The sequence below is a fragment of the Durotheca rogersii genome, assembly GCF_024521655.1.
Source record: "Durotheca rogersii strain YMJ 92031201 chromosome Unknown GGS23scaffold_1, whole genome shotgun sequence".
NCBI lineage: Eukaryota > Fungi > Ascomycota > Sordariomycetes > Xylariales > Xylariaceae > Durotheca > Durotheca rogersii.
Window position 1 is genome coordinate 2966635 of NW_026251232.1, and position 24548 is coordinate 2991182.

The window sequence follows — 24548 nt, forward strand, 5'->3', positions numbered from 1 at the left end:
CGCATGCGCCTGAGTAATACTGCATGCTCGACACACAGGTGTCTTAGAGCCAGATTGTCTAATCTGCGTCGAAACCGGGGTCAAGTCGTGGACTAAGCCGAAGATGGCTCCTGGCGTACCTCGGCCGCCCGAGCGAGCTCTCTCCTGGTGATGGGTAGGTAGTTCGTGGCATTGCGCTTGCTTTTCCTTCTTCAAAGAGGGAAAAAAAAAGAAGGGAAAATTACACGGCATAGGGCTAAGAGGGTCCATGTACCTACATGATGGCGGCGACGTGGTATGACAACCTGTCTGACTCAGGCTGGGAGGTGCTAGCAATCTTGAAGCGGAGTTAATCAAGCTCTTTCGAAAGGCAAGTAGATGCCAAGATCGGAGGAGTGAGCGAAGCTGACGATCGAAAGGGGGGGGGGGGGGGTTGGTTCTAGAAGGGGCAGGGTATGTAATTAGGTACCTAGGTACCTAGATAAGCGCGAAGAGGTGGCTTCGGTGATGTGTATAGTAGACGCGGTCTGTCCCGGTGGTACCTAGGGCATTGAGTGCAGGGGAAGAGAGATGGCCGGAGAGCTGATGGAATGCTACTTACGTAGGTAGGTATCTCTATCGAAGCGCCTATCCTAATAATGGGCCGGCAGCCGGTTTTCGGGTTGGTTCCAACCTCCAGTCTTCTTCCCCTCTCCAGACGCATTTTTTTTTTCTTAGCTCTTTGTTGGGGTTGATCGCTACCTGACGGGATGTGGAGAGAGGTGGAGAGGGGCGTGGACGAACGGAACAAGCGGCTCACCGGCCAAAAAAAAGCAGGTACATGCACCCACAGCGCAAATTATGTGGCGAGCCATGTATACAGATAGCCTTACGGGAGGGGCTGAGGCGGCTTACGTTCAAGACGCTTTTGGAGTGGCCTCCGCCACCGAGCAGACGTCGGATTGTCCAGGAGGTAGGTAGGTAGGTATTCTCTTCCCGTGCCATCCCCTCCACGTGCAGCGTCTTGAAGCAGGAAGAGAGAGTATGCGGAATAAGAATATGTCGGGCAGGGCTATTATCGTCTTCTCTGCCGGGGCGGGCTGCTCCCTTGCACGATGCTGGCGGGTAGCTTGGACGGCTTTGGTAGCTTCTCCCTCTTGCTGCAAATGCGTAGAGGTACCTACCTGCAGCTCGGAAACAACATATCTTGTTATGCAACTTCACCAAGGCACGGATTACGTCGTAACACGTATGCATGCGCTCATGTACCTCGCCCTGACTTACGTCCAGGCCCTACATAAGCATGTTACCTATGTACCTATGAGTAGATATGTGCACACACGTACACAACACCACACGTAGGTAGGTACACAACACAGCACAACACACACATACACGCATAGATATGCACCAGCTCCGTACGCACACATCTCCGCATACGTACGCATCCGCATTGATTCGAAAGAAAAAAAAAGATAGGTGTGGCGATGCGCCGTGCCTGGGAGTTGGGAGCAATTTGGAGTGACTTAGAGCGGGTGGGCTGGCTAATAATACCCGAAACGGAAATACCCTTGATATTACGCCGCCCCTGATTGGCGGACGTCATATCGGCCTTGAAACCGTCACTTCCCCAACAATTCAACAAATTTCAAGCTGGTGCAAAAGGAAGTAGCGTTCGGGGAAGGAAACCGCAAAAAAAGATAAGTTTAAAAAAACGGGTAAGATGTATCAACATACGCAAAACGCTTAGCGAGGGTACATCATATCGGCAATGCATTGCACAGCAGCAGCAACGGTAGGAGGAGGCAGGTACCATGTTGTGATGCCCCTCCCCCCCCCCCCCACCCACTTCTCCCTCAAACACCATCCACACCTCTCTCCACACAGGCAGACAGTCAGAGAGACACTCCCATACTAGCCACTCCCTCCTCTTCGTCTCTCCTCCCTGACCATCCCCAGCCATTCCCGCCAACCTATCCAGCGCCATTCGGTCACAGGATACCTACCTAACACGCCTCCCTGCTCGCCCCGAGGCCCTCTCGTCTTGTCCTCCCTCCTCGGTTCCGCGTGCCGGACCGGTCACGGTCTGTGTAGAGCCCACCTGCGTATCGTTGCGTCCCTATGACCTCCGGGCAGCCCTCGTAATTCTATAGGCCATCAGATAGGGCCCCTAATCACGACTTGCGAAGAGACCGAAACAGAGACGGGTGCCTACGACTCGACAACAGTTGGGGAAATACCTCTATTTATCGACTGACCATCGCACGTTTCCGACGGCAGTCCCTTTTTTTATTATCTATCTGCCAACAAGAGCTTGGAGATCTCGCAAACCCATCTCTTTCGAGCCTCCGACCGTTCTAGGTACCTAACATAGGCCAACTTGGGACAGGTTGGGGTATTCCTAGCACCATACAGGCAGCACACGCTGGTACCAACAGTCTCTTGTAGTCCGGGGCCCTCGAATGCCTGCAGCAAACTCGTAACCTTGCCGCCACCCGTCCACCTTGGCCACTCAGTCGCAGGGTTGCATTTCCCACCCGTTTTGTCCTCACCTCAGGGACCCAGGGTAGCCCGCCTCCATTTCCACCTTACCTACCGCTAGCCTATCTACCCTTTCCATCCCCTCCCAAAGGTAATAAATAATATACCTCGAGCCGCCGTCAAACCGCTTCTCCTTCCTCTCCTCTTCTCTTCTCCTCCCAACACCACCGAGTTGTTCGCCAATAACATACCCTTTTACCGATCCCGAGGGCGTTGCTGGACGAGACCACACCCACGCCCCATCTTGCTCCCGCGTGCCAGCACAGCATGGCGTCCGCCTCGACGAACGTCTCCGGGGCTGTGGCTGCCCCGGCCTTCCCTGACGGCACCAACGACTACAAGCCTCTACGGTCGAGCAAGTATGACTTGAAGAAGCCGCACATCACGGAATTCCCCATCACCTGGGGCAACTGGTACCAGCACGTTAACTGGCTTAACACAACCTTCATCATCTTCGTGCCCCTGCTCGGCATGATTACCGCCTACTGGACTCCTCTCCATCCCAAGACTGCCGCCTTTGCCATCTTCTACTACTTCAATGCCGGCCTCGGTATTACAGCGGGTATGTATTAAGCTCCGCGCAGACGTGCGAGACGGTCTCGGCTAACTCGATTTCTTCCTCGTAGGATACCACCGACTCTGGGCTCACAGCTGCTACAAGGCCTCGCTCCCTATCAAGATTTATCTGGCTGCCATGGGTGCTGCCGCTGTTCAGGGCTCCATCCGCTGGTGGTCGAGAGACCACCGAGCTCACCACCGCTACACTGACACCGAGAAAGATCCTTACTCGGTCAGGAAGGGCCTGTTGTACTCTCACATCGGCTGGATGGTCATGAAGCAGAACCCCAAGCGCATCGGACGAACTGACATCTCCGACCTGAACGACGACCCCGTCGTCGTGTTCCAGCACACTCACTTCCTCAAGTGTCTCATTACCATGGCCCTCGGAGTTCCTATTCTCGTCTGCGGTCTGGGTTGGGGAGACTGGATGGGCGGGTTCATCTACGCCGGCATTCTCCGGATCTGCTTTATTCAGCAGGCTACCTTCTGCGTCAACTCTCTTGCCCACTGGCTCGGCGATCAGCCTTTCGACGACCGCAACTCACCCCGCGACCACGTCATCACCGCTCTCGTGACCCTCGGCGAGGGCTACCACAACTTCCACCACGAGTTCCCCTCGGACTACCGCAACGCGATCGAGTGGTGGCAGTATGACCCGACCAAGTGGGCGATCTGGACCTGGAAGCAGCTCGGCCTCGCCTACGACCTGAAGCAATTCCGCAAGAACGAGATCGAGAAGGGCCGTCTCCAGCAGCTGCAGAAGAAGCTCGACCAGAAGCGCTCCAAGCTCGACTGGGGTATCCCGCTGGAGCAGCTGCCCGTCATCGACTGGGATGATTACGTCGCCGAGGCCAAGAGTGGCAAGGGCCTCGTCGCTATCGCTGGTGTCATCCACGACGTCACCGACTTCATCAAGGACCACCCCGGTGGGAAGGCTCTCATCTCATCCGCCATCGGAAAGGATGCGACTGCCATCTTCAACGGCGGTGTCTACGACCACTCGAACGCGGCCCACAACCTGCTGTCTACCATGCGTGTCGGCGTCCTCCGCGGAGGTTGCGAGGTTGAGATCTGGAAGCGGGCCCATATGGAGAATAGTAAGGACGGCGCCTACGTAACGGACTCTTCTGGCCAGCGCATCGTCCGAGCCGGCGATCAGGTTACGAGGATCGCACAACCTCTTGCTAGCGCTAATGCGGCATGAGCTCGTCGCTTGTAGGTGACGATCGGGATGGCTGGTCGCGTTAGGGGTTACGGAACGCGGTTTATTCGCTCGGGAGGACGGTCTAGAGTATCACCGTTTCCTCTCCGCCTAAAATGGGGAGAGAGAGGATGTGGGGTTAATATGGGCGGTCACGGTGCTGCTTGTTGCACGTAGCCGCACGAGGCACGCTGGCTGGAGACAGCCCCTTTCTCTTGTAGTGCGCAGACCAAAATGGCGCGACGCAACTATACCTAGCATACATCGGGGCAACTCGTCCTCAGGCGTTTAGAGGACATTTTTACAAGGGGTACACACTTCAAGTACCTATCAATTTGGGAAGGCAAAGGGCGGGGGGGCGTTTGCAGAGACATTACCGAACGCAAAAAATTAAGCGTTCCGACGTTTGGGAATGATGACGAAAAAAGCCGAACGGACTGGATCGGTAAAAGAAGTTATGACAATTTGATCCTGTTACGGCCTAAACAAGATGGCGGCGGCCGGTGCTACGTGATATCAGACCAGCCTGTGATGGTAAGAATTGAGATTGTCCGAGGAGGCATCGGATGTACGGCGCACTTCACCGCCCCCTATAGACCATTATTATAGCACAGCAGGTGAGGCTGGAGGTTTGACTCGTACGAATATGCCCACGTAGATCTACGTAGCTCTTTATATACCTATATAGCCTACCTCTTATATCAGGTAGGTACCATAGACTATATGTGCCCGCAGGTATACTACCTACCTACCTAGGTAGATACGTAGTAACGATACTACATGATACCTCCTAACCTCGTAGGAGGTAAGTAGGTAGGTAGGTAGGTAAGCTCACACGTCCGCTACGCACGTAGTCACCGAGAGGCCACCGTTATACCTACCCAGCGGTCGCTCCCGCACGGCCAACCTGGTTTAGCGGGGCGCGCGAGGGCAGGCGGGTAGCAGCACGTTCTCGCTCACCTAACGTCTCCGTGCGTGTGGGTGAGCGAGCGAGCGAGCGAGGAGGCTGCCCGAGGAGGCGCCGGCGGCGGTGGAATAGGGGCGGCGAGGGGGTGGGAGGGGGGAGGGATGTATGGCGGGCGGCCCCCAAGTAGCTACCTTATGTGTGTAACGAACCGACCCTTAGCTCTAGGTAGCCTGTACTACAGGTACTTGCGGCAGTCGACCCTGATTTTACGAAGAGAGAGACAGAGAGAGATGGCATTAATCATGAGTAAATTCCTCGCCGCGTGGTACAGCGGGTTATCTCCTAAGGCCTACCCCCCGAAACGAGCAGAGCTCGCGCCTCCAAGAAACACCCCCCACCCCTAATTTTGGTATCGAGCGCGAAGTACAAAAAGTTTACAAGTGTAGAAGAAGAAAGGCGCAGGGGGGAGATGACGGCACAACGTCAAACCATCTGCACGACCAGCCGGCTCCGTCTCTAGGAGGCGTTGTTGTCGTGGGATGATGACGACGGGGATATTCGCGTCACCACACTTCCCCTGCCTTCTAGAAAATGTGTTTCCCCTTTCCCTCCAAACCCTGGGCTGACCCGGTGTGGCCCATATACCGTTCTCGCGAGAGCGTGTCTTGAATCTTTGTTGTTGTTGCTGGACCTTGTCGTATTCGCAGTTGGCCCTTTTCACCCCCCTCTGGCTCTTCAAGAATGCCAGCCGACCTGCCTTCGACAGGCGGCCTCTAACCCTCAAAACGCCATGCGAATGCAACACGAACCAACTAAACTCCTCATCGGAACCCACCAACCGCGAGCTTTCTCGCCTGTGAAATCGACGGTAGAGCAGAGCGGTCCCCCGAGGATGCCGCAGCACGAGGCCAGCAAACCGCAGACCGTAAGCGACTCGGCCAGAACCTCTCTCATCTGAAGAGGCTGCGCAAGTCCATGAGCTTCTGCTTCGCCGCCTCGGCCTTGTCTATGACTCTATTCCGGTCCATGCTGAGACTCGCCAGCTTCTTCTTCTTCTCTTGGAGCTCGAGCATCTTCTCTTCGATGCTGCCCCGCATGATATACCTGACCGTGCGCACCGGTCTCGTCTGACCGAGACGATGCACACGGTCGACAGCCTGCGCCTCCGCTGCTGGGTTGTACTGGGGCTCCATTACATATACGTAATTCCCCGACGTCAGGTTCAGACCTAAGCCGCCAGCCATGATCGATACTAGAATGACGTGCACCGAGCTATCGTCTCGAAAGCTATCCATGGCCGCCGTCCTAGCTGTGCGGCTCATCTTGCCGTCGAGACGAGTGTATCCGATTTTCGCATTGTCTAGCGCGATCTGGATAAGGTCTAGATGGGTTGTCCAACCCGAGAAGACGACCGACTTGAAGGGCGGTTCGTCCGGTCGGGCTTCGCTATCGGCCTTCGCCTTCAGGAGGTCCTCGACCAATGCACGCGTTTTCGTGTGAGGACCCGAATAACCGGCATAGCCGTCTCTAGTTCGAACCTTGCTTTCTTGCTTGCGCGGTTGATTGCGACCTTCGTGTTCGACCTCGGCCTTGCTCTTGCGGATCTCGTTGTAGCCGAAGCGAACATGGCTTTGGCAGACGGGGCACGTCCCTGAGCCATGGTTGCCGACCTCCTCCTCCCAAGTCGAAATGCAATTGGTGCAGAAAAGGTGAAAGCAAGCGGTCATGTAGCCGAGGATGTCCTCTTCGCGCTCAGACGCGATGTCCGCGCCGTCGTTCGAGCCGATCTTCCGTGAACACGCGATGCATAAGTCGCTGTTGGTCTCTTGCATCAATTCAAACACCCCGTAGAGTTTCGACTCCGCCAATACCGGGGTGTCGTTCTCTTCGTCACTGTCGAGGTCGATAGCAGAATCCTGGGTCATGCCCTGCACAGCGTCTAGATCCTCATCTCTAAGGAGATCTCTACCATGCGCAGATATGAGACGAAGCCTCAAGATCGACTGGAGGATATGGATGTACGTCTTGCCGCCGACCATCGTATCTCTCCCTGCTGACAGAACTCTGACCTTATCAGATGCGTTCTTTTCGAACAGGTCGTAAAGTTTGCGCTCGGCAGGAGTAAAGTTGAGCCTCACGATCTCATCCGTCCGAGGAGGGAGATCAATCTTGTCCTTCAATCGCCTTAGCGTTATGCTGTCAACGAGGATGCGAAGCTTAGGGACAATCTCAGGATCGCACACTTTGAACGGCGATGTTATATACTGTGTGAACTTAGTCTTCTCATCAAAAGGCTTAAGGCGAAGGAAGGCTAGCAGTGCGGCAAGGTCATCCAGCTTGTTCTGCACGGGGGTGCCGGTCACTGCCCATCGACGGTTGGCCTGCAAGCGACAGATAGCCTTGAATTGCAGCGTCGCTTGCTCTCGTATCATGTGAGCCTCGTCGAGAACCACACGGAACCAACCCACTTCCTCGAGGGGATACGGGCCCTGCCTCCCTTTCTTACGGGCACCAACCTCGCTGGAAACGGACCCGTAAGTCGTCAAAACGAGGTCGAATTCGGCAAGCTTCTTGGGGTCTTTGAGACGGTTGGACCCGTGGTAGACGTAGTACTTGAGCTGGCCAGGTTTGACGTGCATTTTGATTTGCTCCTCCCAGTTAGTGATCGTGCTGAGAGGGCATATCAAGAGCGTCGCCCTGCCGTTCTGTCTCAGACGGGTTAACCCTAACGGCTGCGGGATAGGCACATCGAACTGCTGCGAAGTACTTCCGTTCTTTGGTGCGGGAGGGGCCTGCGGCTGGACGGGTGGGAGACTCGACCATTGCTCCGCTTCGTCGAGCGAGCTGACGACGAGAGACAAAATGCTCAGGGTCTTCCCCAGACCCATCATATCGGCGAGGATACCACCAAACGTTTCTGGGGGTGGTTCGCGTTGCGAATGACCGGTGATTACGTTATAATAGGCCTTCTGTCCGCTATTGCCTGTACGGATCTGCCAGAAGGAGTCGGTGATCGTACCGTCGTCACTCAGCTGGCGTGGCCGTTCTTTTCTGGTCATGAAAAAAAGACCTTGCTTTTGATGCTTCAACAAATCCGTCTGTATTCGAGAACCAGGTTCCATCTCGGGGAGATCCTCGTTCTTCGTGATGGAATCGAAGACACCCATCACCTCGGAGCGAATTTCTTCGGCAGTACGCATCATCGAGGGCGGACCAGCCGGAGGGGCCACCGGCATGTTAGATCGATCCTTGACGACAGGCGGTGGCCTCGGTCCCTCTGCAAGCTGAGGATTCTCGTACTTGATACCGGGATCGACTCTAGGGGGGTTACGAAGCCAAATGTTCTTCTGGGAGAGGTGGTTCGCCACGGCTCTAGCGCTCTTGCGAGGGCCGTAGAGCATGAGATCAAGGGTGTAACTGGTAGATGTTTCCTTGCCAATCTCCTCTCCGGGGTTCCTCTGTCTCGTGGGTATTCTACAGTCCGTCCTGAGCTGCAAGCGGGAGTCTAGTAGCGGGGCGAGGCCGGATGACGTGTCGGGGTCGACGGTTCCAACTATCTCGCGCGTAAAATCGTAAGCATGGATAGCGAAAGACGGCTCCCCATGCTTTCTCCTGAGCACAATTTTGACCTGCGGCCACCAAGACGGCATCAGCGCTATGGCGCCAGGTTTGGGGCTCGGGACGATATGGCAATTCAGCCTCGCGTGCTGGATCATGCCATAGCAGACCTCTTCCTCCTTTGGCGCCTGTACCACGACGAGATCGTTTTCTTCCGCTACTCGATGTTAGAGATGCGTCTGGGCCCAGCCAGGAAATCAAGACTCACTAGCATCAGTCAGGTCGACGGCCTCGACAGGTTGTGTCGGGACTTGGTGATTGGAGGCTTCCCCTCGCTTTTCCCTGACATACTGGCCGACGAGGCCACCACCGTTGGCGCCAAACGCACGTTTCGGTTCAGAGTCTTCGGTCTCGAGTTTACGGCGTTTCGATTGAGGAACCAGCGTTCGCTGCTCAACATGGTTTATGCGATCGATCATATCGCCAAAGCCGCTGAAGTGAGGCGCAGCATGACCATTGGCACGAGCCGGCTGGCTGTTCGTGCTGGTATAACTGTCGTGAGGGTTAGGGAACTGGAACTCGACCTCGGCTGGCTTGCTGGGTCTGTTGGCGGGCCTGGTGATGGTGTTTGGTCCGGCAGGTTGAGGCGAGGCGGCGTAGCTTCTGGGATTGAGCAGAAGGGCCGGATTCAGGTTGAACCCCGAGGTTCCATTTTGCACGGAGCCTGGGTCCGAGGCCGAGATGTCAGCACCATCATTACAGATTTCTGTAGGTGCGACGTTGTAGGTTGCATCGGCATCATGTCCAGCTGTTAGGGTTTCCGGGCGAGGGTTGCCAGGGAGAAGAGGGAGAGGATAGGAAGAAGGAGGAATAGGAAAGTCGTTACCCTGCGCGCGGTTGTTTGAGGCCATGTTGCCTGCCCTTCTTCCTTCCTTTCACCACAGACCATGCACGGCTGCATGCAGACCTGTCGTCCTTCACAATGCCGGGCAGGACACTCGAGGGTTCATGACAAAGAAAGGCGCGTGTTCGAAGGGGGTATCGGCGGTGGGAGAGGGGGAGGAGCACGAGGAAGGTGAGATTGTCGCGGTAGGCGTGGCGGCGGCGGCGGCGGCGGCGATCGCAGTGTTGGCAGCGAAGATGGTGTTGGTGGTGGTGGGCATCGGCAAGGCTCTGGATGGTTGCCGAGGGAAGACGAAGCGTTGGTGACGGAGGGGAGGGTGTCGGGAGGGCGCCCCGTTGATAAAGCGTCGGGTTCAGGCAGGCAGGCAAGGCAGGCAATGCTCAAGGCAGGAAAACAAGACGTCGAGATTTCGAGAAACAGAAAATGCGGACGGGAATGGAACGAACTCAATCAGAACTTGTCACGCTCATCACGAGGACAACGCCAAGTACCATGTAGGTAAGGTAGGTAGGGTGAGATGGAGGTTGTGAGTGGGTAGGATGGGTTGGATGGGATGCCATCACTATCGACTGGAGCTTCTGAAAATTCGCGTGGTGGATGGGATTAGATGGGAGGTGGGCTGGGCTGGGGCTGTCTCGGCGGTGGGCGGGTTGTTGTTTTAGGTGGGTGTTTACGCAGCCCTCGCAGTGGATGGCAGGTAAGCATCTCTGCAGTCTACTTGGGTAGTACATGCTACGTAGTACATGCGCTGCGCTCGGTACGCAGGGCGCCTTGCTTGGGCACGCGGGCCATGCGTGTACCAGCCTCGGCGGGTATACAAGGTACGTAAGGGCATCCCAAGTACCTGACCGGTAGCCTAGCCTACCTAGGAGGTAGGTACCTGTCTCGATGTACTACCGCCTCTGCCTGCCCCGTGTGTACCGTCCCCACCACCTCCTAACCTCTCTCGCACCTTAGGTGGGTACCCAGCCAGGTACCTCCCCCCCTCCCAACCTAAGTCAGTACCTAAGGTACCTACTTAACATATACTAGGTATATACTGAGAAGTCACGGCAACCAGCAACATGCTTGCCTGCCCGTAGGTGCCTATAAGTACCTAGGTACCTAAGAGGGCATCCAGGACGGGTACTGATACTGGTGTCATGTGCAATAAGACTACCCCTCCTTGCCTCCATTCTCTTGCTCCTCTTAGTCACCTACCTCCGCATAATGTTGGCGTATAGCGTTACCGTATACCTAGCATACGCGTATAGCATCAGCGTATAGTATCGGCGACGCCAATACAACTCCCCCCCCCCTTCAACCCTCCCTACCCTTCCCTGATGCGTCACAAATCAGAGGCGACGGCAAAAAATGCTTGATTGGTCTGCTGACCAGCGGTACAGACACCCACCTCTTGCACGGTGCTGTGCTCCCCAATGGCCACGTGCCCCGCAGATCTGAGAAGGGCCTGCAGGCATCGCCCGGCGTGGGGTCTCTTGGCACCCGCCCAAGCCTGACTGGATGTAAGATCTACCAACGTTGGGTGTGGCCGGAAGGTTAGGTTGCTTAGCACGTTTACTCATAGATCCGTCCATGCAATGTATACATGATTATACAATAATAACCTCTGTCACGTTCTCGGTCTAGGTATCTAGCCTCAGCCTCTACAGTCCGGGCTGCTTGGCAACCTTGCAAACACCGGCTGAATCTAGGACAACATGTATTATATCGGTAGGTAGCCCAATCTGAATCATCTGCCAACGTAGGTACCTCCTAACCCGGCTACGTTGAAGCTGCCTGGCATAAGCCCATCATTATTAACCCGTCCCCAAGTTGACCACCCTTGCTGTTTTCCACGTTTCCTCGTCGTCTGCGGCTTTTGCCTCGATACCGCGTCGCCTTAATCATACAAATAGTACAGTACTCCACACATGAATGATTCGTTTTCCTTTGTTTCGTCCGTTTTCCTTGTCCTTTCCTAACCCGTGCCCCACCCGACCGTTTTCCCCGCCCTTCTCCAACTTCCCAAGCATCCAGCCAGTCAGCCACCAGTTCCCCCCCCTCCGAGCACGCCACGATGTCCGTGCAGGGAAACGAGAGAAGGGGGGAGAGCGAAGAAAAAAGAAGAAAAAAAAAAGAATTGCAATATTGTAACTACGTTGAACTGGTCTCGTGCAAGGTCGTGCGGTGTTGATAATTTTGGTTGTGCCTGCGTTGACAGGCGACGAAGACGAAAACAGCAGTCATGCCACGTCGTGAGCGCAGAGGGATGCTGATGCCGCGTCGCCTCGGGGTTCTCGTACCCCTCCCGTTCGCCTCCAGACGACCGATCGGTAGGCCACCTCATCCTTTCAGCTTCGAGCGAGATGGCGAGGTGCCACCCCTAACTACAATCTCGTGGCGAAGCAAGGAGGCCACAATAGCCTCCCCAACCTTTGTAGTCTCGCTATTGTGGCTTCGGCTTCGGCTCCGTGTTCTTTGTCGCCTCCGCTTCGACGAATCTTGGGCGTTTGGAGAACGAGACCGCGACGGCGATTGGCTGCGACGGCGATTCAATTGGACGACACGAAACACTTTCCTGCGGTTTGGCGACAGTGAACAACGGCCGAGGCGCGATGTGTTTCTCGACGCGTCAACCCTCGATGTGGATCGATTCCGACAACGCCCCCGGAGGGTAGACGATTCGGTAGAACGAATCCGAGCGGCAGCAATGGCTAGAGCAGCATCCGGCGTGTTGCGGCGTCGTTTCCGCCCTCGTTGGCTATCAGGTTCGGGCGAGGAGAATGCCGTGATAGCGACGTCGAGGATGCTCTCGTTGGCTGTCGCTTGAGTAGCCATTTCGAGGCTTGTGGATAGCTGCTGAGGACGTAGTTTCCCGGACCCCTTCATCGAGTATCGTCACTTTACTCGGCAGAGACGGGCCAAGACGGCAGACAGTAGTGAGGTATGCCTATAGGTGAGATGCATACAAGTCGTAGAGCGTATTAAATAGAGGAGAGTCGAGGGGACAAATCGAGGTCGCCGTCTCAATCAGCACCTTCCAGGTCTGCCGAGTCCTGTAGAGGTGCAGGCATCAACGGGAGGGATGGTAGCAGGCGGATAGAAATATATCTTGAGCAGTACGAGATGATCTGGTGTCGACCCTTGTCACATTGACTCGGAACAGCCAAGAGAAACGCCCTAAGAATTCGTAGACCAGAGGCGGAGAGGGTGAGAGATCAACGGCACTTGCTAGTCCAAGCCGCTGGAGCCAAGTGGTGGTAGTAGTGTTGAGATCAACGTTCATCCCTGTGGTCTCCCAATCAAACCGTTATGGACCGGCGTCTCACTAGACTGACGAGCTCGATACGATTGGCTATTCCAGTCGGGGCGACCGACGTCAGGCATTTATGGAAGCAGAGAAACCGTGTTTGGGATCGGATGAGCACAACAAAAGCTCTCGCACGCGCACGCGCTCGGCCTAAGGGTAAGCCGCCGGCCCGTCTCCCTGCTTGTCGAGGCTACCAGGGCACCACGATAACCTTGGTTGAGGCGGGCAGGTTCCCGGCTCAGGTTATAACGGATATCGTACCCCGATGGTTCGACAGGTGTGCGAGGGCCGGCGCTACGCTAGCTGCATATGACTCGGGTAGGCCAGCCTACTGCAATGCAAAGCGGATTGGGGTTATGTAGGGGATCGCGTGATGGAAGCTCTATTGGAGCGATGGATGGTGATCTGGTAGACGGCTATCTGTGTGATTCGAGGACTTGATTTCGCGAGGCAGTCGAGCGGTGCGTACACGACGAGCGTTCCGCAGGAGATAAATAAACATGGCACAGGTGTCCATCGACGGACTGGCTACACATATAAGATCTGCCTATGCAGTGAATAGATACGGATGGCGAACTGGCCTCACTCAAGACCGGCGGAAGCCTCCGACAGGGCGGGGTCGATTAGATAGAAACCTGATCCGTCTCTGCCTTGGATCGGCCATCCTCGGGTGGGCCTTGGCACTAACCTTAGCACTACGTGTATAGCAGGTCCCTGGATTGAGTAATGTCATCACTTTTCTGGCTCTCTTTTCTCTCTCTCTCTCTCTCTCTCTTTCTCTCTATTATTTATGATTCTTGAAAAAGGTATTTTTCTGTTTGTCTCGTAAGGCAGTTCATATCCCTCAGTGACTTCGCAAATGCCTTCGTCATGACCGATATAAAGATAGCTTCAGTGCGCGTAGAAGCACAGAAGCGTACTATGTACACGTAGAACGAGACCACCCCCCCTACCATAATATTTCACAAGCAGGCAACTGGGAGCGGATAATGCATGTCTACCTATGCAAGCTTGTGGAGAGGAGAGAATCGCCAATCACAGCGGCCCAAGAGGAGTCTTGCACCTAAAGTGGATAGCACCTAAGTTAACCTGCCGCCTAATAATATACCTAATTACCTAAGTTGGCCCGACGCGTATTACATAAGCCGATGGCCCAACACCCTGAGTTCCACATACTTACGTAAGGATGCCTCGGGTAGGTTACCTTATGTACCTAGGTACTGTGTCTACATTTAGTACCGTTCATTGACGTGACGTGTTTCGACATCCTCAAGCCCAGACCATCCATCCAGACCATCCCGTCCGTCGACGTGCAATCCACCAATATACCATCTCTCAATTTCTGCTTTGGGCGACCGGCTTCGCTCACCGTCCTTCTCCACTCCCTCTTCGATTTCCCTGTTTCCCTGCCTCTGTGTCTCTGCGTCTCGTGTTAGGAGCTACATGTGAACTGTTGACCGGCTTTCTAATACGAAATAGGGGCAGGTCCAAGCACACCGTTATCGCAGTGCTGGATCCAGCCGTGGTGACCGAATGCAAGTATCGTTTCCATACTCGAGATAATTGAGCCTCTACATCTCAAACCACTTCCGCCAGAATGCCCCCCCGAAGCCGGCCGGCAACGACGGGCTATGAACGCCTGGCCCAGGTCGACCAATTCAGCGATGAATCCGACGACGACATCCTCGGCCAGAGTTTCGCCTCCCTCCAACCGCAGTCCGCTCCTCGCTTTACGTCCGTAACCCAACCCCGACCTCACTCGGGCATGACCTCGCCGAAACCCGTCCCCAAGCCCAAGTACCGTTCGAAGCGGAAGAGAAGCAATTCCGGGGTCGACCTCAAGGCCATCAACGCGCGTCTGGAGCGATGGGCGGATGAGATTGCTTCGAAATTCAAGAGAGGGAAAGGAAAGGGGCCCGGCGAGGAGGAACGCCTCGAGATCCATTACAGCGTCTTCCAGCCTCCCGAAGGTGTGCGGCCCGCCACTACCGAGACTCTCGCCGCCATGCCCGAACCCGCCATGTCCAAGGCCGAATTCGATGCTATAGTAGACAGCGTGCGCGTCGCCATCGACCAGGGCATGCACCCCAGCTTAATCACCCAAGGCAGCTCCGGAAGCTATTTCGCGCGGAATACCGACGGTAAGATCGTCGGCGTATTCAAGCCTAAGGACGAGGAGCCCTATGCAGCTGGAAACCCGAAGTGGAACAAGTGGATTCATCGGAATCTCTTCCCCTGCTGCTTCGGCCGTGCATGGTGAGCTAGGACCCCGCGCGGGAGAAGGAAGGCAAAGATTCTGACTTATCCTCAGCCTGATTCCCAATCTCTCGTACGTGAGCGAAGCAGCCGCCTACGTTCTCGACTGCCAATTGCGCACCCACGTCGTCCCTTACACCGACGTGGTCTACCTGTCGTCCAAGTCGTTCCATTATCCGTATTGGGACCGCCGGAATTTCTACCGGAAGAAAAAGCCCCTTCCCTCCAAGCCGGGCAGTTTTCAAGTTTTCCTCAAAGGCTTCAAGGATGCGAACGTGTTCCTGAGAGAACATCCCTGGCCGGACCAGTATTGGACCGGCTTCCGCACAGGGGATACGCATCGGCATAGGAGGAGGAAGTGGGCCGACAGCTGCCGGCCGTCTAGCAGAGCCGCTCGCGATAATGACCTTGAGAGTGATGATGAACGCAACGCCCCCGAGCTACAGCCTCTGGGTCCGGATAATTTCAGGTGGACCGAGTCTCTGAAGCAGTCGTTCCGCGAGGAGCTGGAGAAGCTTGTGATCCTGGATTACATCATGCGGAACACGGATAGAGGTCTCGACAATTGGATGGTCAAGGTTGATTGGCGGACGCAAGAGGTCTCGATTGCCTCCGAGCCTCCGCAACTCAACATGGAACTCCCCGAGGAGGACGAAGACGAGCGACCCGCGAGACCGGTCGAATTGCCGAGGAGCAAATCTAGAAGCTCTAACCCGCACCCTTACCGGCCCCAGAAGCCTATGAACGCCGACGGTACCGTCAAGGTTCCCGACGCCAAAATATCCCTCGGTGCGATCGATAATTCGTTGTCGTGGCCTTGGAAGCACCCAGACGCGTGGAGAAGGTATTTATTTATATGCCTCCCTTGATCCATCGACCTCTGACGAGTTAAGCTCACCACCAACAGTTTTCCTTTTGGCTGGCTCTTCCTACCTGTGGATCTCATCGGCCGGCCTTTCTCCCAGAAGACTCGAGATCATTTCCTACCTCTCCTCACTTCCACGCAGTGGTGGAGCCAGACTTCGCTGGAGCTCCGTAAGGTCTTCCAACTCGACCCAGATTTCCAGGAGAAGATGTTTTCTCGCCAGATGGCGGTGATGAAGGGCCAGGCCTGGAACGTGGTCGAGACGCTGAAGACGCCGGACCACGGCCCTCTCGAACTCACACGGCGCGCGAGGGTGTGCGTGTGGGATGACCTAGTCGAAGTCCCCGTTGCCGTGCCTATGCGCGCGACGTCGAACGAGATGCGTCGAAAGGCGGAACTCGCTCTGCACAGTACGATCGAGGAAGAGATGGATATCGGCGCCGCTAACTCGTCTACGGCGCCCGCTCACAACGTAGACGACCTACTCGGATTCTCCAGTCCCCTGCCGCACCCCGGCCGCTTCGAACTCGCGAGCCCCCGCGGGCAGTCGCCAGACATGGTCGAACCTATCCCGGCTAGCTTTCCATTGAACGGCACGGCGCAGAATCCGTTCGACACTCTTACCGCGGCCGACTCGGATCACGCCCACGGGACGAAGTCGAACCGCGCCCCGAGGTCCAGCTACCAGGGGCCGCCGCGGCCTCAGCTGAATTTGTACTTGCCGGGGAAAGAGCGTCGGTACTCGCTCGCAACGGCGAACGCGTCGCGGCAGAGCAACTCGATCGCCGGGAGGCTCTACGGAAACGGCTACAGCTACGGCGAGGACGACGATGACATGGACGGCGATCTAGGGTACGCCGCGGCGGAGACGATGGACGGCAACAGGCGCAAGGTGATCGTGGAGAGGCTCGAGACGGTCAAGAGCCGGAACCCGGTGTTTACGTGGTGCTAAAAGCGGGGTGATAAAAAGGGGGGCGGAGACACAGGAGGGAGGTGGAAAAGCCTTGTCTAGATTTATGTACATGCAGATATCGGCCCCGGCAACTCGGCGGATCACAGAGCCGCAACAGGGAAGAAGAAAAAGAAGACGAAGAGGAACGAATAGAAGAAGCGGACGAGGCAGGGTAAGGCATTCGCGAATAAGGGGGAGACAGAGCACGGGGATCACATGACCCGCATACACACCGACACACACAATCTTATCCCCTCTCCCCCCTCCCCCTCCCACACCCGGGAAGACGATGCCGTGTCCGGCCACTACTGCTCGCGAGCGCGTTGTACGATGCAAGGGAGGAATTGCGGCGACGGTACGGCCTAACCAGGATACAGCATGGCACGACACGACGCGACAAGGAAGGGGGGGGGGAGAGGGGCGTGTTGGGTCGTGGTTGGTGCGCGGGGCGGCATATAGACGGTTACGGCACGAAGATAGAATATTACCGCTGCTACTGCGATCAGGGCTACCTGCTAGCAGGATAGAGGAAGGAGGGGGGGGGGGGGGGGGGTCGAGAAGAGACGATGGATCTACGAGGGGGGCCGCACTACGCGTCTTCTGGCGAAGCCGAGTAATTAATTGATTTGCTTCCCTCGGCTGGCTTTCCCCCTGCGCGCCGTGCGATGCGCGGTAACATGCAATGTTCGCGAGGCGGCTGCCGCTGAGCCTCTCCCCCCCTTCCCAACTCCGCTTTCTGTCTCTTTCTACATCTGTGTCTGGCGCTGGGATCGTGAGTGCTCGTCCACGCGCCTCCCTCCCTCCGTGCCCGCCTGCCGCATACACGCAGCAGAGGAGGCTCTCGCGATCGCGCCCGTCCCAGGCGGACGGGCGGGGAGGGGTAAGGTAGAGCTAGATTGCAGAGGAGGGGGGGGGGGGGGGGGGGAAGCGGGGGACGCAGAGGGAATGGGGAGGGAGGGAGGAAGAGGCGCGCGGTAACCTAATGCGTCGCGGAGCCGCAGATTCCTCGACCCGGTGGGGGGGGTCTAGCGTACCTATAAGGGGAGGCGAGAGGGCCTTTTCTCTCGGTGGTAGAGGGGGGTTGGGCAGGATGGGGGCTATTCCCGTCGGGACGGGCTCGGAGACTTATATCTGCCGGCGCGGCTTGACCGCGGAGAGTTGAGCCGCGAGGGCAGGCGAGAGAGCGTAGGCGTCTGCTGCGTGGAGGAAGAAGGGGGACAGAGAGAGGAGGAGGAGGAGGAGGGAGGGAGGGGAAGGCATCGTGGACGCGGCTGGTTGCTGGGTCGCTTGGCCCGGCCTAGTGTGTCGGTCGGTCGGTCGGTCGGTCCAGGTAGGTATCTGTCTATCTATCTACCTGTCCAGCCGCACACCTCGCTATGCGACTGCATATACGAAGCATGAGCAAGTATGTGTGTGTCTATATATACACCGGTCGAGCAGCCAACCACCCACACATACACAGATATATATATATATAGACAGACATATAGGAGGTATACACACACGTCTGCGTGCGCAGGCAGGCAGGCAGGCATGCGTAGCACGAGTCTGATCCGCAGCAGCGTCGTCTTCCGTGCCGCCGTCTCAGTCGGCGACTTTTCCTTGCGAGCGCGCGTGTTCCTCCGCGCCGCGGCGGCTTCCCAGGGAGCCAATGGCCGTCGCGTCGAGCGGGCGACGGGGGGGGGGGGGGGTCCTCTGCGACGGCGTTCCCATCCCATCCCATCCACGCCCCTGGGCCACACTCCTCCCCTCCCCCGACCGCTCCCATCCTACCGCAACCGACGAACCCTGCCTGCTGCTACCTATACCACCCACGCCGCGTAGCACCGCAGGTGGCCACTTCGCCGGCTTACCCTCACCCTCACCCCCCCCTCCTCCTCCCCAGTCCAATTCCCCGTCCGGCGTGTCGGACGCTGACGCTGCTGCGGCGGCGGTGGCGGCGGTCCGCCTTCGCTATGCTACCTACCCACCTACCCTCCCCTTCGTCGACCTGACCTGCGGTGTAACTAACGCTCGACCGTCCGTACCAATCGGGCGGTTGCGGGCCCGCCCCCTCGCGCTCCCCGGCGTGTAAAAAAAAAAGGGGGGGGGGGGGGGAGAAGGCCACAAGGGAGCGCCGCGCGATGGTACCGTCGGGGCGGATGGGCGTGCGTTATAGATTAGGTAGGTAGGTAGGTAGGTAGGTAGGTAGGTAGGTAGGTAGGTGGGTGTGTGTGTGGGCTGGCCGACATGCGCCTAGGTGATTACTGCTTGCAACGCTTACCTCGGGCGGCGTGCCGTTCGCTCGCTCGCTCGCTCGCCATGCAGGTCTCTGTAGGTAGGTAGGTGGGTAGGTAGGAGGTATATAGCCGTCGCGCTAGGTTTGGGGCGAGGGAGAGCAGGGTAGGACCGGCCGTTGGCGAGGCAGAGGGGAGCTGAAAAGGGCGAAAACGGCGGTGGTACTGGCAGTAGTAGTAGTGGTTGGTAGGTAGTAGTAGTAGTGTGGCTACCGCAGCAGCAGCAGCAGCAGCAATCTTACACGGCCGACGGGGAGGTGGGAGGTGGGATGTGGGATATTATCGCTACGGCGAGGCTCAGCAAGTTCAGCTCCGTCTGGTTGGTCGGTCGGTCGGGGAGGACTTGCTCGAAGCGGGAAGAGGGAAAAAGGAGGGAGATGTGAGTGTGTGGTGAGAGAGAGAGGGGGGAAGGGAGGGAGGGAGAGAGAAGGGGAGGAGAGGGGAGGAGAGGAGGAGGCATACCTCCAGGTAAACACCCAGAAAGAAAGAAAGAAAGAAAAAAAGGGGAGCTGGTTCGATGTGTATTCGCTTATTTACTACGCACCTCCAAGTCACAATGCACATTCATGATAATATGCATATACTATTGCCTGCCTGGCCAGGTCATGCTACGTAGTATATCTGCCGCATGTTCGCCTACATTCATGCGTCCTCCTCCTCCATACGCCTACACAGCTCATACACGCATCGACATGTTTGGTATTATGTATGTTACTTAGTAATAATTCCTACCCGCATAGATTATTAGGTGCTTCTATATACTTCTACACCTTGCGTCGTCGCATTTACCCATTCCGGATGGTCAGTATATATAGGTATACCTATTACTTTTGGTATGACGGGTATGGTGTTGTGGGTTTATATGCCTGATCTCTCTGTTTTTCTATGTATTCACAACTAATATTATAATACCCTCACTTACCTATACTGCATATAGGCGCACATGTTACCTGGGTCGCCCGCCCAACAGGTTGCCAACCCACCCAGGTAACACACCTGTTCCGAGTTGCGAGCTGGCTACGGTAGTTGTGCTAGTAGTAGATGTTAGTAGTAGTAGTAGCAGTAGCAGTAGCAGTAGCAGTGGTAGTGGTGGTAGTAGCCGTAGCCGAGCGACGATAGTGGTAATGGGTTCTATACCCTACAGCAGAAAGTAGATAGGTAGGTAGGCACATATAGCAATACGAGATCGCGACTAGATTTGCCCCGTCCGCTAACCTGGTCGCTCGGGCACTTCCCACGTTTACATACATACGTACGTACGTACATAGGGATTATATACCTCGCTTCTGCTCAATCCATCCCAGGGAACGGGGAAACGGGGATGGGGTAGTACGCAGAGGCAGCCGACAAGGGGGGCCGAGAGGGGGAGAGGGGGGCCGAAGACGAGGAGGAGAAGCAGAGAAGAGACGAGGAGGAGGAGGAGGAGGAGGAGGAGAGGAAACGAGTAAGGCAGGCTGGGGTGCCTATGCATATTACCTACCTATAGGCAGCCGGTCTCAGCAAGTCCGCATCTCCTGTACGCACGCGTGTGCGTGCACACACACACGCACATGCCTACCTCGCGCATCGTAAGGACACGAGTAGTAGAGGCAGGCTAGGAGGTTAGGAGGTGGTTAGCAGACGGTATTATACATAGCAGGGTAGCATCGCAACCAAACTTTAAACGAGGCGGAGGAGGAGGGTAGGTAGCAATGGGAGGAGGGTAGGTCGGTATAGCAAAAGCAGAGCAAATACCGGATGCGGCCTATAATGCCTGGCTGGCTACCACCTACGCACCTACACAGGTCGGTAGTCGTATAGGGAAAATAGGATAGCGAGAAGACAAGACGCCGGCGACCCAACGGGAAGGGAAGAAATGTGACAGGCGATATGTGACAGGTCACAACTGGAACGCAATCTAGGTACAAGTGGGCGTGTGTGTACGTACATTAGGTACATGGGGGTACCTAACGGACCGGGCACCTGTATCGCCGACGGTACGTGAGAGAGAGAGAGAGAGAGGAGGAGAGGAGGAGAGGAGGGGAGATAGGGACCCAAGGTTAGGTACCGCGTGCACTTACGGGCATGTATCGAATGTATCGTGCAGGTACCTGGGGGCCGGGGGAGAGGACACGGCAGGGGGTAGGGAGGGAGATCCCTAACCCAACCGACGCTAAGCCTGGCCTGCCTACTATACCTCTCCGTGCCGGCCTATGGGTAGGGACCTAGGTAGAGGTAGGTATACCTATACTATAGAACCGACCATCTCTTACTACCTACATCCGGTACGTGGTAGGTATGCACGCATGGGCTCTGCGTCTTAGGGACCAGCCTGCCTACGTAGGGACCTCCCAAGGCCTGTCCTACCGACGAATATATAGGCAGGTCGGGCACTTCGCGTTGGCAACCTTGCCTATATAGGTGCTTGTAGACGCCACCTGCCCCTACTGGATCTAGGCGCCTCGCCCACGTCCCGACCTCCGTTCGGAGGTAGGTATGTACTAGGTATTAGTTGCGCAGTACCTCCCAAGGCACTGTTCATATATGTGGTACGTGCTCGGCCAGTACCTAATACCGTCCCCTGCAAGCCCTGGCAGGAAACCCGGCTAGGGTCAGCCACGTCAAAAATCGAAGAAAAGTAGAGCCCCGACCGAGAGGACGCGGACGCGGCCCGCCATTGGGCCTGGTCCGAGGGACACGCCGTCGGGGCCTCCTCCCCCCTATAATATCTGCCTACCTGCCTGCCTGGCCTTCGCCCATATGCGCACGCACCGGCCGGTATAGCCACGCGTTACGACGATGCATACAACAGCATACCTATATCCACGCATCCACAGCCGTGCTTGGTTTGCCTTGCCTTGCCTTGCCTTGCCTCGCCTCGCCTCGCCGGACCGCGCATCGTAGCCTCCGCATAACCTGTTCCAGGGTACCCGCCCCTCGGCGCCCACACGAACGCAGACAGACGAGACAGACCGACGAGACACACGCACGCACGCAACCCACCATGCCACCTGCATCACCATGCGTCGCATCGCATCGCATCGTGCCGTATATCATATCCGTCTTAGCCCCGTGTGCCCAATTGCGCCCAGCGGGTACCGTCTGCCTGGCCAGGGACCAGTGACCGCCCCCAGGCACACCGAGAGAGAGAAAAGGGGCTGGGCGGAGGGTGAGATGTTGCAGGCACGTAGGTGTGCGTTGACCCGGTTTGCTCCCCTCCTCTCCGCCCGGCCGCCGGCCAAAGGGCCGCCGGCTCAAACCGCGGGCGTGGGAATAGTGGTAGCAGTGGCTAGGGCAGACGTTAGCGGCCGCCGTCAGACGCAGTAAGAAGGCGGGTATGGTCAGAGGAAAAGGGGGTTGGCGGTTGGCAGTTTGGGGGGAGGGGGGGGGAAGAAGGGCGTAGATGAGAGATATAACGCGAGTACGAAAAATGGATAGAGAAAACACTATTAGACGGATATAGCCACGAGAAATAGAGCCCGCAATTTGACCTATCAGAAAAAATGCCGAATCTCGTCTCGTCTCATCTCCCTAGCAATCCCTAACGAGGGAGAGGGATAAGAGCGGAAAGACAGAGGGGAGGGGATGGGTGAAAAGAGAAACTCGACATGAACAGCTCATTTTGCATGTTTGCATCATGCCCAACGCCTACGCGCACGCATACATACACACGCGCACACGTAGGTATGTGTGCACATCCATACAACCATACATACATACGTCCGTACCTGTACATGCCTGACATCGCCCACGCTGTCTCACCACTACACGCTGCATACGCAAGGTGCCAGCTACTCATATGTAGGATCGGCCGCGGCGGTAGCACTTGGGCACTACGTAGTATGCCTAGCCTAGGTTGCGGCAGGTCAGGTCAGGCCAGCAGATCAGGTCAGTCTGCACGATATAGCGCCGTATTCTCTGCATGCATGCTGCCGCTCCCTTTCCTCGGCAGATGGGACCAGATGCCGAGTGAGGACCTCGATGTAGGCCAGAGCCTTCTCGTCTCGTCTCGCGATGTAGGCAGACGCGTATCCATATCTGCTTCTTTGTTTGTCGTGTGTTTGCGTGCGTTGTGCCTGTGCGCTCGTACGAGTGTATGTGTAATTGTGAGTGTAAGTGTAAGCCTGCGTGTTCTCCGAAGCCGCCCGGGGGAGAGGGAAAGGGGCGGTCCAGGAGGGGGGAGGGGAGGGAGAGGCAGAAAGACAGTGGGAAACCAGAGACGCGGGACCATGCAGATAGACAGCACCAGCCAGGGGTTTGATGGGATGGGCCGAAAGGAAGAGGGGAGGATGGGGCACATACATACGGACGCATCTATGCACCCCGGGATATATTTTTCTGCCCTTCATACCTCGGTGCCATGCGACGCATGAGAGGGATGGGGGAAGGAGAGGGATGGGGGGGGGGGGAACCACCCCATTCCATGGCATCCCATCCAGCTGGCACCGCCGGCCTCCCGGCTAGCTGGCTAGCTATGTCGATAGCCGAGCTAGCAAGGACTAAACCGAAAAACTCCCTCCCCAATAAGACCCAGCAAAGCATCCACGGCAGACTGAAGGGAAGAGAAGGGGAAGAGAAAAAAGAAACGGCTGTTGGCTTGGCGAAACCACGATGTCGTCTTACCTTACCGACATTCTGGGTAAAGGAGACCCGAGTACGGCTAAACCTCCGGGGTCCAGCGGGCGTGCGCACCCTTGCGCCCCTCTTCCCCTTCCCCCTGGGCTTATACATATACATATATAGACATGTTTATGTATGCCTACTGATTTCCCAGCAGCTGCAGGTGTGGACAACGTGTAGGAACGTTTCCGCCCGAATGGTAAGGCACCCTCGCCTCACTTCTGCATGATACTTGCCGGGCCCGAGAGGGGGGCCAGCAAGGAGAGGCTGGCGGCTTTCGTCGCGTTGTTTGGCTGTGGTCCCGCACGCTGGGGAATTGTGAAGAGAGAAAGGGATAACTAGCATATTTCTTGGCTTCGACGGGGGGAGCCCTGCCAACGAAAAGGGACGCAACCGTGAACCGCAAACGCCAATTCCAGCCTCCAAAAAAAAGGAGGAATTTAAAAAAAAAAAAAAAAAAAAAAGGGATCCCAGATGCTGTACCATACGCGTGGGTGTATGTGTGTATGTACACACACACACTTACTCACGGCAGAACGTCCCCGTAGGGTAGCACCCAAGCCCGTAACGAGCCCCTCAGTTTCCCAGCGCTCGGTAGGTCCAGCCAAGCTTGTTCCCGGGAGATTGATCCAGTCGCTCGGAGCTGGTGACACAGGGAGGGATTCGTGAGTCTGGTAC

At 56.6% G+C, this 24548-nt stretch overlaps 5 protein-coding genes across 5 annotated transcripts; 4 read left to right on the top strand and 1 right to left on the bottom strand.

The window, feature by feature from the left end:
• Nucleotides 1-2367: 2367 nt before the first annotated feature.
• GGS23DRAFT_40191 (acyl-CoA desaturase 1) lies at nt 2368-4553 on the top strand. Its single transcript, XM_051513590.1, has 2 exons — nt 2368-3061; nt 3126-4553. Exons 1-2 carry the CDS (start codon nt 2767-2769, stop codon nt 4262-4264), a joined length of 1434 nt encoding a protein of 477 aa, XP_051377337.1. The 5' UTR covers nt 2368-2766; the 3' UTR covers nt 4265-4553.
• Nucleotides 4554-5449: 896 nt separating this feature from the next.
• On the bottom strand, nt 5450-10270 carry GGS23DRAFT_546443 (SNF2 family N-terminal domain-containing protein). Its single transcript, XM_051515033.1, has 3 exons — nt 9613-10270; nt 8995-9450; nt 5450-8943 (listed from the first exon to the last, which is right to left on the bottom strand). Exons 1-3 carry the CDS (start codon nt 9635-9637, stop codon nt 6119-6121), a joined length of 3306 nt encoding a protein of 1101 aa, XP_051377338.1. The 5' UTR covers nt 9638-10270; the 3' UTR covers nt 5450-6118.
• Nucleotides 10271-11602: 1332 nt separating this feature from the next.
• Nucleotides 11603-12683, top strand: GGS23DRAFT_40249 (uncharacterized protein). Its single transcript, XM_051513594.1, has one exon. The coding sequence runs from the start codon at nt 11858-11860 to the stop codon at nt 12440-12442; it is 585 nt and encodes a 194-aa protein (XP_051377339.1). The 5' UTR covers nt 11603-11857; the 3' UTR covers nt 12443-12683.
• Nucleotides 12684-14176: 1493 nt separating this feature from the next.
• GGS23DRAFT_546446 (phosphatidylinositol 3 and 4-kinase-domain-containing protein) lies at nt 14177-17618 on the top strand. The gene is made up of 3 exons (XM_051515034.1): nt 14177-15178; nt 15234-16022; nt 16086-17618. Exons 1-3 carry the CDS (start codon nt 14520-14522, stop codon nt 16993-16995), a joined length of 2358 nt encoding a protein of 785 aa, XP_051377340.1. The 5' UTR covers nt 14177-14519; the 3' UTR covers nt 16996-17618.
• A 4952-nt stretch (nt 17619-22570) lies between these two features.
• On the top strand, nt 22571-24222 carry GGS23DRAFT_41170 (uncharacterized protein). The gene is made up of 2 exons (XM_051513674.1): nt 22571-23346; nt 23553-24222. Exons 1-2 carry the CDS (start codon nt 22859-22861, stop codon nt 24097-24099), a joined length of 1035 nt encoding a protein of 344 aa, XP_051377341.1. The 5' UTR covers nt 22571-22858; the 3' UTR covers nt 24100-24222.
• Nucleotides 24223-24548: the final 326 nt, after the last annotated feature.